Here is a 15,930-nt window from a genome sequence, read left to right as displayed (position 1 = left end):
CCCACCGAGGCAGGGTGACCCAAAAAAGAAAGAAAATCCCCAAAAAGAAAATACTTTCATCATCATTCAACACTTTCACCACACTCACACATTATCACTGTTTTTGCAGAGGTGCTCAGAATACAACAGTCTAGAAGCATACACATATAAAGATACACAACATATCCCTCCAAACTGCCAATATCCCAAACCCCTCCTTTAAAGTGCAGGCATTGTACTTCCCATTTCCAGGACTCAAGTCCGACTATATGAAAACCGGTTTCCCTGAATCCCTTCACTAAATATTACCCTGCTCACACTCCAACAGATCGTCAGGTCCCAAGTACCATTCGTCTCCATTCACTCCTATCTAACACGCTTACGCACGCTTGCTGGAAGTCCAAGCCCCTTACCCACAAAACCTCCTTTACCCCCTCTCTCCAACCCTTTCGAGGACGACCCCTACCCCGCCTTCCTTCCCCTATAGATTTATATGCTTTCCATGTCATTCTACTTTGATCCATTCTTTCTAAATGACCAAACCACCTCAACAACCCCTCTTCTGCCCTCTGACTAATACTTTTATTAACTCCACACCTTCTCCTAATTTCCACACTCCGAATTTTCTGCATAATATTTACACCACACATTGCCCTTAAACAGGACATCTCCACTGCCTCCAACCGTCTCCTCGCTGCTGCATTTACCACCCAAGCTTCACACCCATATAAGAGTGTTGGTACTACTATACTTTCATACATTCCCTTCTTTGCCTCCATAGATAACGTTTTTTGACTCCACATATACCTCAACGCACCACTCGCATTTTTTCCCTCATCAATTCTATGATTAACCTCATCCTTCATAAATCCATCCGCCGACACGTCAACTCCCAAGTATCTGAAAACATTCACTTCTTCCATACTACTCCTCCCCAATTTGATATCCAATTTTTCTTTATCTAAATCATTTGACACCCTCATCACCTTACTCTTTTCTATGTTCACTTTCAACTTTCTACCTTTACACACATTCCCAAACTCATCCACTAACCTTTGCAATTTTTCTTTAGAATCTCCCATAAGCACAGTATCATCAGCAAAAAGTAACTGTGTCAATTCCCATTTTGAATTTGATTCCCCATAATTTAATCCCACCCCTCTCCCAAACACCCTAGCATTTACTTCCTTTACAACCCCATCTATAAATATGTTAAACCACCATGGTGACATTACACATCCCTGTCTAAGACCTACTTTTACCGGGAAGTAGTCTCCCTCTCTTCTACACACCCTAACCTGAGCCTCACTATCCTCATAAAAACTCTTTACAGCATTTAATAACTTACCACCTATTCCATATACTTGCAACATCTGCCACATTGCTCCTCTATCCACTCTATCATATGCCTTTTCTAATAAATGCAATAAAAGCTTCCCTATCTTTATCTAAATACTGTTCACATAAATGCTTCAATGTAAACAAACACATCCCCTACCCACTCTAAAACCTCCTTGCTATTGTCTTACCTCTAATTCTTTCAATTATAACCCTACCGTACACTTTTCCTGGTATACTCAGTAAGCTTATTCCCTAGTCTCTTTTGTCCCCTTTCCCTTTATAAATATTTATTAGGTAAAATTTATATACAAATAAATAGTCAAACAGTTGTATTTTGTACATTAAAAAAAACAAAGGCACAATTAATTTATTATTTAAAATGGCATATATCTAATATTTACCTGTTTTATCTTTTCTTTCTCTATTGTGAGAATCTATCTTCTGCCTTATACAGTAATTGTGAAAGTACCAGGCACTCTTGACTTGACAAACCTAGTAGTAACTTGTATAAAAAATTCTCACTTTACCCAGCTGTACAAAGTGTATTTGAAACTCGTACAACATTGTGTAATTTTCAAGTTTGGCACCAATGGTGTTCCTCCAGCAAAACCAAACAATTTACTTCTATAGGATGGGCTTTGCCATACAAGCTACTTCTGCTGTGTATTTTGTATAATTTACTTCTGTAATTATTCTACTTGATAGTAGTTAATGGTATATAAGACATGCTTAACACTTGCATATTTTCATTTTGCAGACATTTTACCAGCCAACAGAGAATAAACAGTGGAAGATGTGAAGAGGTACTGTTTTGTCCCTTGGCCTTGATAAGGCTAAAGCATGAGGTATTGAACACTTAACATTACCTCCATATTTTCTGCCATTTATTCTCTTTATTGGACTGATAAAGCCACTGGTTAGCAGACTGTGTCCGCAAAGATACTCGTGCATTACGAGTTTCTTATATATTTATGCTGCATAACACTTTCATATGATGGGTTTTGCTGAACATATTACTTCTGTAACTGCTAGGTAGAAATACACATCAACTACTAAAACAATTATTGTGACATTTTTCTTCCTAGCTTTATCAAGCCAAGGAATACAGAGGGGAATATAAAGGTAACATGAAGTACAAGAAGCAGAACATAAGCACTGCAGTATTCCTATAGGCCCATGCTGGTGGTAGTAGTAGATGTGACTTCTTGTTGGGCAATAGTGAGGTTTATCATTCTGAGGAGGATTCATGCTAGTATTTGAAATGATGAAGAATTAGACACATGTGCAATATCTGGGTATCTTTAATTGTGGACATTTTGCCAACCACTGGCTTTATCAATGTAATACATGGACAGTGAAGAATTATATACAAAAGATGAGGTAATCAGTCCCTCAGCCTTGTAGTTGAAGACTACAGTGCTCTTCAACTCCAAGGCTGAGGGACTGAGTACCTCATCTTTTGTGCTGTATATAATTCTTCACATTATGTCCTTGTATTGCACTGATAAAGCCACTGGTTGGCAAAACATCCACAAATAAAGATACTCAGATGTTGCACATGTGTGTAATTCTTCTTGTCAGTATTGTATACCATTTATGTACAAGATAAACCATACCACGGGCGGGGATAGAACCCGCGATCAGAGTCTCAAAACTCCAGACCGGGTTCTATCCCGCCCGTGGTATGATTTGTTTGCAATCGTGTCATTACGATTTCACGAGTCATGTACAAGATAAATGTTTCAAGGCCTTTTCTTCTGCAAGTGCTTCCTTCCTTAATTACTACTATGCAGGTGTCACTGAATGTCTTCAAATAGTTGATGGCATACTGGTGTTGTTACTTCTGCATTCAAAGATGTTTACCTTCAGACATATTCCTAGGTTTCATGCTGTTTCCCCAGATACCTTGTCACAGCCTCCACAAAAAAATATATAAACCCTTTCATTGGTAAGTTCAGGACTCGCCACCTTTACCCTGGTGAGGTCTTTGATGGACATAAGAGTTGCTATGGTGAAGTTTAGGGCAATTTGGCTGTTGGGAAGGATTATGACTTTGCACCCTAACACCACTGTGAACAGAGTTGATTGCAGGTGGGGTCATTACTTGCAGTTTTGATGAAAAGTTAAGAAAATGTAGTTCACTGAAGATTTGGTATATGTTTGAACATTCACCAAGTTATATTTTCCTAAATTTTTCATAAAGGACTGCAAAAAAATGAACCTTTAAATTATCAATTCTCCACATATATACACTAACACTATGAGCAAAGTTATAATCTTTCCCAACAGCCAAGTTGCCCTGAACAAAGCCAAGAGTCACCATAGCAATTATTACATTCATCAATTACCTCACCAAGATAAAAGGGGAGAACCTTGAATCAGTCATGCAGGGGTTTACATAATCTCTTGTGGAGGCTGTGACAAGGTATTTGTTAGGGAAACAGCTTGACCCTAGGAACATGTTTGAAAGAGCACATCTATGCATACAGAAGTAACAACTTCTGTATGCATAATGTGCTCTTTCTGTAAACTATAGTGAAAGTCACCAGTCGTTTTACGAGATTCAATGACGCTTATCAACTGATTAAAGCAAACACTCGCAGATGAAAATACCTGGAAGCATTAACCTCCATTTTGTATACAGTTACACAGAGCAGAGGAGAGCTTCATCTCAAACATTAGTATGAATAATTCTGAAAATGATAACCCCTACCATCACCTGACAAAAAGTTACTTTTACTACCAGCAGCCTGGGCCAGTAACACTACTGCTGTGTTTGTGTTCTATTTCTTGCACCTCACCATATTACCTTTATACTTCTAGCACTCTTGTATTATTTGCATAGATGAAATAAAGCTCCTGGAGTGCAAAACATTACGTCTCATTAATTACTTATGTCCTTTTGTCCTACAAACTGTTGGTAATTCTAACAACATTATTATTTTTGTAATTATTCAGTTTAACTTTCCTTTATGCAAGGCTATGCTAAACAAGTTACTTTTGTAGTTTCTTAACAATCAATCACCTTTAGGAGATAGGCTTTGTCTATTTGTTAAAGGTGATTATATATTTAAAAATAAATGTATATTTTTTTTTTTAACCTGCATGGATTGTACAGCAACAGGATTTGTTAAGAAAAAGAAAAATTAACAGTTACTCTGCCTAATTCTCTATTCTTTGTAAGATGGCCTTGGCTACAAACATTACTGTTACAATTACTCTGCATAAATCTTATTTTTACAAAAGGCAAAAATTTACAGGAGCTAATGCACTGCTAATAATATTAATTACAATAAATAAACCATTTCTATATTAATTGTCCTGCATTAAAAAAAAAAAAATACAATTTGAGAGACAACACAATAAGAGAGCCTTAAAAAGATTTTTTACATTCTTTGTGTTGTCTATACCTTCATATTCAAACCTAATATGGGACTAGGGATGAGAATGACAATAATAGACATGATACATTACAGTACATTCTGCTGCCATTGTGCAGCAAAGACCATTAAACCTAAAGGACTCCTTACACAGAATATGAAAAAATAAGTTCTAGCAGAAAAATAGTTATTCCAAAAATGTTTTACTAGTTTTATCCTAGACAATAGGAACTACATTTAATTAGTTCTATACTGCATGGAAATGGAATATTGTCAGGGTCACCATGAGTTTATATGAGGCCTGCAGCATCCTCTCAGAAGAGGAGGCTGAGGTTCACAACAGCAATACAGTTACTGATTTAAGAATCTTACACAAATTACCTGTAAAATATATTGTATATCAAATTTACTATGCTACTATGACAGCAATACATAGGACGAATACAAGGCAAACTATGGGATGAGAGATTTGTTAATAAAAATGCAGTGAGAAAAAAATTTTCCACGAGTGTCGGTGAATGTCAAAATGTTTCTAATTGATATAATAGACTTGCCACAATGGATAACAGTCTAAGATTATAGATCATGTTTGCAAGTGATGCTGAGATCATAAATAAGTAATAAAAAATTACTTTAAATCCCATCAAAATGTGTATGAATTGAGCAAATGGTATGATATATGGGTGATGAAATTTAATGTTATAAAAAATGTGATGTAATGGAAGTAAGAAAATAAGATAACATTTCAAATTAAGAATATTAAAGTGAAGATCATAAATTAGATTATCAGAAACTTGTAGGCAAACTTTAAAAGGGCCTTCAGTTATACATTTAGGGCATGATAAAATCCTGTTACTGGCAAGCACTAAGGCAGAACTAAATTAAGTAGTGATGGCATGGTAAAAAAAAAGTGTGGGTAAAATGACATGTTATAAAATAGCATTCATAGCTGAAAAATAAGTTACAAAGACTTAAAACACTAAAACTGCCATGGATGAAAGGAGGAAAAGAGGAAACATGGTAACTACATACAAAATCATAGATATGTATAAAAACGAATGATTTCTTAGGTATTCGAGGAGAACAAGAGGCAACACTTGTAAACTGAGAAAAAAAAAAGTGTCGAGAAAATAATATAAAGTTTTTGTTATGTGTTGTAGCACAAGGGAATGGGATATAAGATCAACTACAAAATGATATAACCATTAGAAATTTCTTAAGAGTATATGATAAATTAAAGAGTGAAGACTGGACAACACAAGCATAGTTCTGTTCCTGTAGCTTCAGGTATGTGATCACAAATATTTACTCATACAGTATACTTAAAAGTATTGTTTATAAGAAACTGAAATTAATTTCTTATAGTTTCAGGTTATCAGCAACTTGCCTAAAATGAGGTTTTAACCTACTTTACTCTGGTTGGATTTTTCATTCATATTTGTAAGTGTAACCATGCAAATGAAAATTTTTACAACATATACTGTATTTCACGGCTTATTAGACATTTTTTTTCCATAAAATGTCTCCAAAAACCACCCTGCATCCTATAAACTGAAGGTCAGTGATGGGAGCTGTAAGTTTGGGGTGGGCTGTAGCTTTCCCAGTTACGTTCGATGCCGAGCCATTGAAACTAAAACAAGTCTTGTAAGCCGCAAAATACGGTATTAAGGGAATGTCAGATGACGCAAAACATAATATTAACCATATAATAGCATCACAACACAATGATAAACAGCAAAGTACACCTATCAATTATGCGTACATTACTATATACTCCAAGTTGACCACTGCCATACAAAGAACTTCTATATTTATGTTGTTGTTAATTCTTCTGTTTTCAGATGCAACTATGCCAATCTTCCGAGAAATGCTATTAAGCATTTATTAAATAATATTACTAGGAAAAGGAAGAGATGGTGAAGAATTTATATTCATGAAAAGTAACTCTTGTAGGCAGATTAAAATGGTTAAAATGAATGGTGAATTAAATAAAGAGGTCTATATGCATAGCTGTATGTTATTTTAAACATGGGCACTGAAAACAGATTCATGAACTGCACTAATTTAAATAAAGCATACTGCATTAAATACTACTTTAAAAATTCATACATTTCAATAATAAGCATATGGTACCATTTGATGAATAACATCAAGAGACATTGTATAAGTGTTACTGAAAGCAAAAACAATACAAACCATTATTTTTTTTTTTTTAAGTATCACAGATATCCAAAAAGTTTTCATCTATACCACTACAGTATCATGACAATGATGACCAACAAGCTTTGAGTAGTAATTTTGTTATTGTGACTAAAAATAATGAAGGCAATGGGCAATCTTGTTAACTATATATCATGCTGAAACAGCTCTAGGGTCAATTAATACTTAAGAGGCACCACTGGTTTTATGCTTTCAAAAAGTGTAACTCTAATATTATTGTTACACAAGAGAAAGAGGAGAAGAAGGGAATGATGAGAAGGTAAAGTGTGAAGATGAGGAAGAAGGTAATTAGTTGAAAGATGATGAATAGAGGAAAAAGAATAATAATGATAAACAGGAGGATGAGATGAAGGGAAGGAGAATGAAAAAATAAAATGAGTGGAGAAAAAGAACAGATGACAACAAAGGAAACAAATATTGTTACATTTAAATATGGCAATAACCTGATTTGAAAGAATCTAAGAATCAAGACTGCTTCTGGAAAAACTAAGCTTTAATTTGTTTAAAACTTACAGAAATCAAAAAAGTATCAGCTCAATACAGTATTGCTTCCTTGGTTCAAAATCTTCGACAAGAGATACAGTATTATTTTATTCATTATTATTAGACATTTAAATGTAATTCTTATTCATTATCTATTCAAGAAATGAGTGAATAGTATTTTTTGTATAAGGTATCAATTTAAATTAAAATACTGTATAATCAATTATTACATTCATGGAGGTGGGGTGATAACTAGTAGAGGTCACACAGGAGTGTGTGAGGCTTTCAAGTTTGATCCAAGGAAAGGGAGAGCAAATCCAAGTTCTTGGATCAAGACCCACTCACCAGTATCAAGGAATCTCTCTTGAAGGGACTCTTACGATCAAAATTCCTCATTCATCCATTCCTTCTTCATCTGAAGCAGAGACCTTGATGAATGCCTCCCTCCATGTCCATTCCTCGCCATTTTCATTTGTTTACAGAAATTTATAATACACTTTTCACTTTTTACTTTGCAGTACTGCTGTGAAAAAACTTCAAAAAGTATTCAGTGATTATGCAAATGATCCTAACTAACCCTTTCAAAATAACTATGGTAACTCACTTAGATGGAGCATTGCTAGTATTCATAACCAACTCTTTTTAAATTCTGATCTATTTTTCCTCCATCCAGAACCAATCATCATTTTTTTTTACATAGAAGATTCCTAGTATTTGACTGTATTAATCATTCTAGCAAATGTTACTGATGGTCATGCAGATATCACAATTCTCTCTCATCTATTTAAAATGTTGCTTGGAATATACATATGCTGCCTTGGCAGATGGCTATTAAGCAAAAAAAAAAAAAAAAAAACAATGGTATCTTCACAAAAAATTTGACTTGTTGATGGTTTTATCTCTGATTAACTATACCCAGTTTTGAGATCTGCTTAGGTTAAGGCTAGATGCTTTAAATTCCTTGACTGACACTGCTACAAATGATAAAGTACAAAAAATATATTGTTGAACAAGGAAAATTTCTATCAATCACCTAAGGATTTGCTCTCTTATATGCCAGTATTTCAGGGTTTTTCAAAATTGTTTTTACAAGGGATTGAGAAGCACCATATGTACTATAACGTGTACCTTGGCACATCTGGTACTGAGAGGATTCTAGATTACGATCACAGTCAACACGATGAAAGACGTGGACAAGACCTGGGTCAGCAGATCGGAAGATTCGAATCCCACTTTTCAGCACCTAGAAAACAATGGCAAGGAAAGTAATAGTTATACTGGGGAGAGGAAGGGGAGGAGTGTTAAAATTATATTCACTAAAGTGACAAATTATACTTTTGAAATAAAACCTAGCACAAAGATATTTACATAATAATAATCCACTTATTTATTACCTTTTCAAAGAGATCAACATCCTCACCGCCCCAACCAAGAATGGACGTGTCCAAGCCACCTGCTACCTGCAGCTCAGATTTGTACATGGCCACAATACCATATCCAAAAGTTCGCCAATAGCCAACTTCCTCATTAATCTAGTGAAAAATGATAACCAAAATTTGTTTCTTTTATTTAGGGAGTATTATTAGTAGTAATTAAGGAGAAGACTAGATGAAAACAAGTTCATAATGATGAATACAATTATTATTTTTGTTTACTGCAAATCTATATTTTCAATATTCTGTAGGATTAATAGAATGCTAAATATTTCTAATCACGTTAATGTTAGCTGATATATGGGGAACTCAATGGTGGGGAGGAGGGGGGTTAAAGGGGGGCTGAATCCCCATAATCTTTCCCAGCTGCCCCCCCCCCTCAAATAAGTGTAATAACAACTCAGCTTCAAGACATGTCCCCTACCCCCCTCCCCATCCAGTCAGACTGCCATCCCTAAGCCCCTCGTATGTAAAAATTCTGGAGCTGCTTCTGAGGGGATTATTCAGATGATTTTTTTTAACCCCCTGGCCAAAGAGAAATGTGTGTGACATTTTATCACACTCAATATAATGCTGACTGGATTTGTGTATATTTTCATACCAATAAATAAAACATTTAACCCGTTAAAGATCCAAATGTAGATCTACGTCCTTACAGCCAGCACTCCAAACATAGATCTACGATTTATTTTTCCTGCCCCCAAATTTGGCACGATTGGCCTGAGATGCCTGGTCAGCATAGAATGGGTCTTAACACTCAGGGTGTGCAGTATTAAAAAAATCTGGGACCACTTAGTACCTTGTGGGAGCACCAGTTCAATTGAGTGCCAGCTAGAGCAAACAGCGCGGCAAACACCAAGGATTCACTGATGTCGTGTATTAACACTCCCCTTTTAAGAGGAAAGTGATGTTGACCCTGAGTTTAGTTGCTTTGAGGTGAATGTGGTCACAAGTGGCTGCAGAAATATCACAAACCTCGATAATAACCCATGTGTAACATTTGTGCAACACCCTTTCAATTTTGGTATAACTGGCAATGTCATTATGTAAAAAGAAAATTCTGTAACGTGTAATACGTGTTCGGCAGGCTGGCTGGCCTGTAAGTTTATTCAGGTATACACAAATACAGTTACAAAGATTATCATACATAGCAGCATATGTGCAAAGTACCTAGGATAACCCAGAAAAGTCAGTGACTTATTTCCATTGGCTGGCCTGCTGGCTGACCAGCTGGCTGATCAGCGGCTGGCTGGCTGGCTGGTGGCTGGCCGGTGGCTGGCTGATGGGCTGTCTGTCTGTCTGTATCTATCTCTGTCTGTCTCTATCTCACAGGTACACATATGCAAATACAATTATACATAGTGTAAATTACCTAGGATAACCCCCAAAAAATCCAGACAAAGTGCTATACTGTGCTTGGAGATATATAATGCATAATAAACATGACTGGCAACTGGCAAATAATACGCATTTTCACTTGTTCAGGAATCAGACGTGATCGTGTCTAATACCAGTTGGTTCAGGCAAAACTCTGAGACAAGAAAGACAAGCAAACAGAAAGACAGAAACACAGGCAGACAGATAGACACACAGGCAGACAGATAGACACACAGGCAGACAAAGACAGACACACAAAGGAAGGCAGAAAGACAGATAAACAGACATAGCTAGACAGACAGACACGTTTATGTGTAACAGTGAAAACAAATAAAGCCAGGGTTCCATGCAGCAGTGCACGATCATGTCACTCCACTGCTTACCCTGTCAGCAGTTTACTGACACTCGTCTTAACACCATGCTTCAAGCAGTTTCATATACATACTCCAGCGTATCTAAAACATTGCTGGGACCTATAAATACTTTGTATATATTCCTAGACAATAGTAAATGACCAAGGCAGTGTAAATGTTGACCTGTCAAAGTGTTTGTGACAATTTGAGTACAATTTCAGTACCTAATATTAGTGTCAGAACAAAGATTGGCTATGAAATCACAAGAACTACTATAAATTGTAATTATCAGAACATAAAAATTATATAAAATAATATAAAAATGAGAAAAAAGGTATATTGGTAACACTTTTTGCAAGCGGCAGAACTCCATGTTGCCGTCAGGTGAGCATCGAGCGCCAACTTCGTGGTCTTATGTACTGGTCCCCCCAAAATTTTTTTTGTCTTATTACACAAAGAAAAATGCCCTCTTTAATTAGAAAAAAGAAAAAAAAATTTTTTCCAAAATATTCGGAGCGCTGGGCGAGAGAACGTATATATACGTTTGGACCGTTAACAGGTTAAAATAATTTCTTCACATGTTAATCAAAAAAATACAAACACGCTACACATGCCTGAAACTACCAAACAAAGAAAGTTAAAACTCAAAAATTAACCCTTAAACGGTCCAAACAGATCGATGTTCAAATTCGTAGTGCTACAAAAGTAGATCTACTTTTTTTTACATATTTTCAAATATAACAAAAAAAATGTAGATAAAAGTTTTTTTTACACGTTTTCAAATGTAAAACAAAAAAGATCTACATTTCTTTACATACTTTCAGATGTTGAAAAGACGTATATATACATTTGGACCGTTTAAGGGTTAAAATATACAACTACTGTAACTAGCTTAATTAAAGGTATTTGATGAAAAAATCCAATCCCAAATTCTCATGAGTACCACAAATCCAGATAATTAAATAACCGTTTTTATGGATAGACGAATGTCAGAAAAGTATCTCTGTCCTACACAAGAACTCGATGGAACTCTTACACAGTAGAAAAAACCTGTCATACTAAAAAATTCAAGTGTGTATAAGCACTGTAATACAGTGATGTATGCAGTGTGTGGGGACGAAGTAATGTAAACCATTGCTATAGCAGCTAAAGAGCAGTTCTAAAGCATATATAAAATGAAGGTGGTTATGTATTGCAGTTATTGCTATGGCAATACAGTGGACCCCCGGTTAACGATATTTTTTCACTCCAGAAGTATGTTCAGGTGCCAGTACCGACCGAATTTGTTCCCATAAGAAATATTGTGAAGTAGATTAGTCCATTTCAGACCCCCAAACATACACGTACAAATGCACTTACATAAATACACTTACATAATTGGTCACATTCGGAGGTAATCGTTATGCGGGGGTCCACTGTATTAGCAAAAAGTATTTTAGTAAACCATGAAATTCTAAACAGGTTCAATTATAAAAATTGACTATATGCTTTGCCAACATACTGCATTGTACACGAAATATTTTAATTGGTAAAATTTGAAAAATTCAAAGGTTTACCAGAACTATATTTTACAAGATCTATCCCAGCTCTACTAAATTTTTAGTTGACTAAAAAGAAAATAACTTACCATACTATGGTCATAATTATCTTCACTGTCTCCTTTTCTTGCAAATTTTGGGTCAAATTCACTGAAGACGATGGGGTAGTATATCTGTAAAATTATCACTCTAAGTCTACTATACAAACATGATCATGCAAACACCTACTTAAATCACATAAGCTGCTATATGCAGGCCCTTAAGAGAGGACCCCATCAAAGTACTCCCAACTTCACAAGTTACCATTGATTTAGGCAAAATTTCCTTGCTGAAGACAGTTCAACAAGATAACCTTGAATGTAATAAAGTTATTTTTATCCAAAAAAATTTTTTGAAGATTTGTATTGTTTCTATTTTTTTACATACAATACTCTGTATAATCCTCCGGGTTTAGCGCTTCCCCCTTGATTATAATAATAATAATACATACAATACTATACCCTCAAGACGGGGCAGGTCATCTGAACTGTGATATTGGCATAATTCTGGCAAAACAATGACTGAATGAATGATGGTAAATGTGCTTCCTTTTTTGGGGGGGTCACCCTACTTTGGTGGGAGATGATCAGTGAAAAAAAATTACTATACTGTAGTCTGCCTACATAACCACTGTACGTTTACCCATGAAATACATACACAACTTGTATAGCCCAATATTAACCCTTTCAGGGTCAGAACCCTTGATCTGAGAATTGCTCTCAGGGTTGAGAATTTAAAAAATTATTTTTTTCTTATGAAATGGTACAGAATTTTTTTCCAAAGGTAATGAGACCAAAAGTATGAAATTTGATGAACACTTTGGAATTACACTTCTGCAAAGTTAGCGGTCTAGGCGATATTTACACATTGGCAATTTCACCAACTTTGAGCCCTATTTTTGGCCAGTTCCAATGTTCCAGTCGACCAAACTCATAGCTATTTCACTAGTATTCCTTCTATTCTATTGAATGAGTGCAAGAAACTGCCCATTTACCTATTTCAACTACCTAAAAAAGTGATCGGAAATTAGTAATTTGGCCAATTTCACACAAGGTTCAAAAACTGCCAAATTAAAAACAGGGTCCAGAATAAACACTGTAGACATTCTTGGCACTAAAAAACATTTCCTCTGTCCATTAGTTACATCCGCAGGCCTCTCCTACATTACATTTGCTTTCCATTTTGAATTTTTATTCGCACAAAAAATAGATTTACTGCTATGCAGAATGCTGTTTTATTGTAATAATTATATAAATAATGTCAGCGCAGTTGTGAATGCGTATTCAACCAACCAGCTGGATGTGTACTGGATGAGTGACATAATTTGTGTATTCTGGAAATTTGGCAAAAATAAAATATTTCCACTACTTTGAGCTCAATTTCAAGCTAGTTTCAGTCCTGAAACCAATCAAAATCATCATCACTATTTCCGTAATATATTTTCAATTCTATCAGTTGAGACCAAGAAACTGACAATACAACCATAAAAACTATACGAAAATACACTGCAAAGTCAGTTTTAAACCAAACCAAAAACATGATCACAATTTTTTCCCCATTATACACTAAATGCTGGATGATTTTTTTTTTATATGGTGCACACTTACCACATAGACCCATTCTCTCACATCTGGGCCCAAATTTACCACTTATCTGAGAGCTGAGCTCAATGTTAATTATAAAGTAAAATACTGTAGTGTATATTATTGTTTTTTTAATGTTATCGTGATATAATGGACATCCCCCATTAGTATATTATAGTGAGGGTTTACTGTACTATCAAGTAGTAGAAACATTCAATGAATATTTAACTGTATCTATGAATAAATAGTGTACGTATAAGTATGCATCCATGTGTTTGCAGGATCAACAAGGTTATCACTATCTGCATCACAAGTTCACACAGCCCAGCTGATCAGCCACCTACTACAGAAACATATCTAGTTTTATGTTCATGACTTCCACATTTGTGCCAGCCCTTTCCCCCCCCCCCTTAGTCATCTCCCACCAAAGTAGGGGACCCACCCCAAAAATAATAAATGAATTCACCATCATTAATACAATTGCTGTCTTGCCAGAAGTTTGCTAAAATTACAATTCAAATAAACTTCTTAACTGTAACATCCCCACCCTTTCATCGGAATGCAGGAACTGCCCTTTATTATGTCGTATTAGATTAATTGAGATAGATAAATAAAGAGTAAAGAGTTTTTATGAGGATAGTGAGGCTCAGGTTAGGGTGTGTAGAAGAGTGAGACTACTTCCCGGTAAAAGTAGGTCTTAGACAGGGATGTGTAATGTCACCATAGTTGTTTAATATATTTATAGATGGGGTTGTAAAGAAGTAAATGCTAGGGTGTTCGGGAGAGGGGTGGGATTAAATTTTGGGGAATCAAATTCAAAATGGGAATTGACACTGTTACTTTTTGCTGATGATACTGTGCTTATGGGAGATTCTAAAGAAAAATTGCAAAGGTTAGTGGATGAGTTTGGGAATGTGTGTAAAGGTAGAAAGTTGAAAGTGAACATAGAAAAGAGTAAGGTGATGAGGGTATCAAATGATTTAGATAAAGAAAAATTGGATATCAAATTGGGGAGGAGGAGTATGGAAGAAGTGAATGTTTTCAGATACTTGGGAGTTGACGTGTCGGCGGATGGATTTATGAAGGATGAGGTTAATCATAGAATTGATGAGGGAAAAAAGGTGAGTGGTGCATTGAGGTATATGTGGAGTCAAAAAACGTTATCTATGGAGGCAAAGAAGGGAATGTATGAAAGTATAGTAGTACCAACACTCTTATACGGGTGTGAAGCTTGGGTGGTAAATGCAGCAGCGAGATGGTTGGAGGCAGTGGAGATGTCCTGTTTAAGGGCAATGTGCGGTGTAAATATTATGCAGAAAATTCGGAGTGTGGAAATTAGGAAAAGGTGTGGAGTTAATAAAAGCATTAGTCAGAGGGCAGAAGAGGGGTTGTTGAGGTGGTTTGGTCATTTAGAGAGAATGGATCAAAGTAGAATGACATGGAATGCATATAAATCTATAGGGGAAGGAAGGCGGGGTAGGGGTTGTCCTCGAAAGGGTTGGAGAGAGGGGGTAAAGGAGGTTTTGTGGGCGAGGGGCTTGGACTTCCAGCAAGCGTGCGTGAGCGTGGTAGATAGGAGTGAATGGAGACGAATGATACTTGGGACCTGACGATCTGTTGGAGTGTGAGCAGGGTAATTTTTAGTGAAGGGATTCAGGGAAACCGGTTATTTTCATATAGTCGGACTTGAGTCCTGGAAATGGGAAGTACAATGCCTGCACTTTAAAGGAGGGGTTTGGGATATTGGCAGTTTGGAGGGATATGTTGTGTATCTTTATATGTATATGCTTCTAAACTGTTGTATTCTGAGCACCTCTGCAAAAACAGTGATAATGTGTGAGTGTGGTGAAAGTGTTGAATGATGATGAAAGTATTTTCTTTTTGGGGATTTTCTTTCTTTTTTGGGTCACCCTGCCTCGGTGGGAGACGGCCGACTTGTTGAAAAAAAAAAAAAAAAAAAAAGATAAATAAGCCATAGAGTTAATATTAGTGTTATGCTGAAGTATTTTCTCCTGCCTCCTGAGAGCCAAGAATTCCGCTGGAACGAATTAATGGCATTTCAACTAATTTCAACGAGGAAAATTGATTTGATATACGAGCAAACTGAATTACAAGCTGGGTCACGGAACAAATTAATCTCGTAAGGTAAGGTACCAGAGTATAAAGGAGGGGTGAGGATGTTGCAGCTCAGTGGGCCATTTGAA

The 15,930-nt window shown here is 36.0% G+C and overlaps 1 protein-coding gene across 1 annotated transcript in view; it reads right to left on the bottom strand.

Moving 5' to 3' along the window:
• Nucleotides 1-2,468: 2,468 nt before the first annotated feature.
• Nucleotides 2,469-15,930, bottom strand: part of Chsy (Chondroitin sulfate synthase) — a 96,603-nt gene continuing 83,141 nt past the window's right edge. Inside the window, exons 11-13 of the mRNA XM_053787178.2 lie at nt 12,194-12,277; nt 8,798-8,935; nt 2,469-8,646 (exon numbers count right to left, since the gene is read on the bottom strand). Coding sequence (XP_053643153.2) covers nt 8,437-8,646; nt 8,798-8,935; nt 12,194-12,277 — 432 coding nt within the window. The 3' untranslated portion in view covers nt 2,469-8,436. The remainder of the gene's footprint in view (nt 8,647-8,797; nt 8,936-12,193; nt 12,278-15,930) is intronic.

The sequence above is a fragment of the Cherax quadricarinatus genome, chromosome 48 (assembly GCF_038502225.1).
Source record: "Cherax quadricarinatus isolate ZL_2023a chromosome 48, ASM3850222v1, whole genome shotgun sequence".
Taxonomy (NCBI): domain Eukaryota; kingdom Metazoa; phylum Arthropoda; class Malacostraca; order Decapoda; family Parastacidae; genus Cherax; species Cherax quadricarinatus.
Note: the sequence above shows the minus strand (reverse complement) of the source record. Positions and strands in the feature narration are given on the sequence as shown.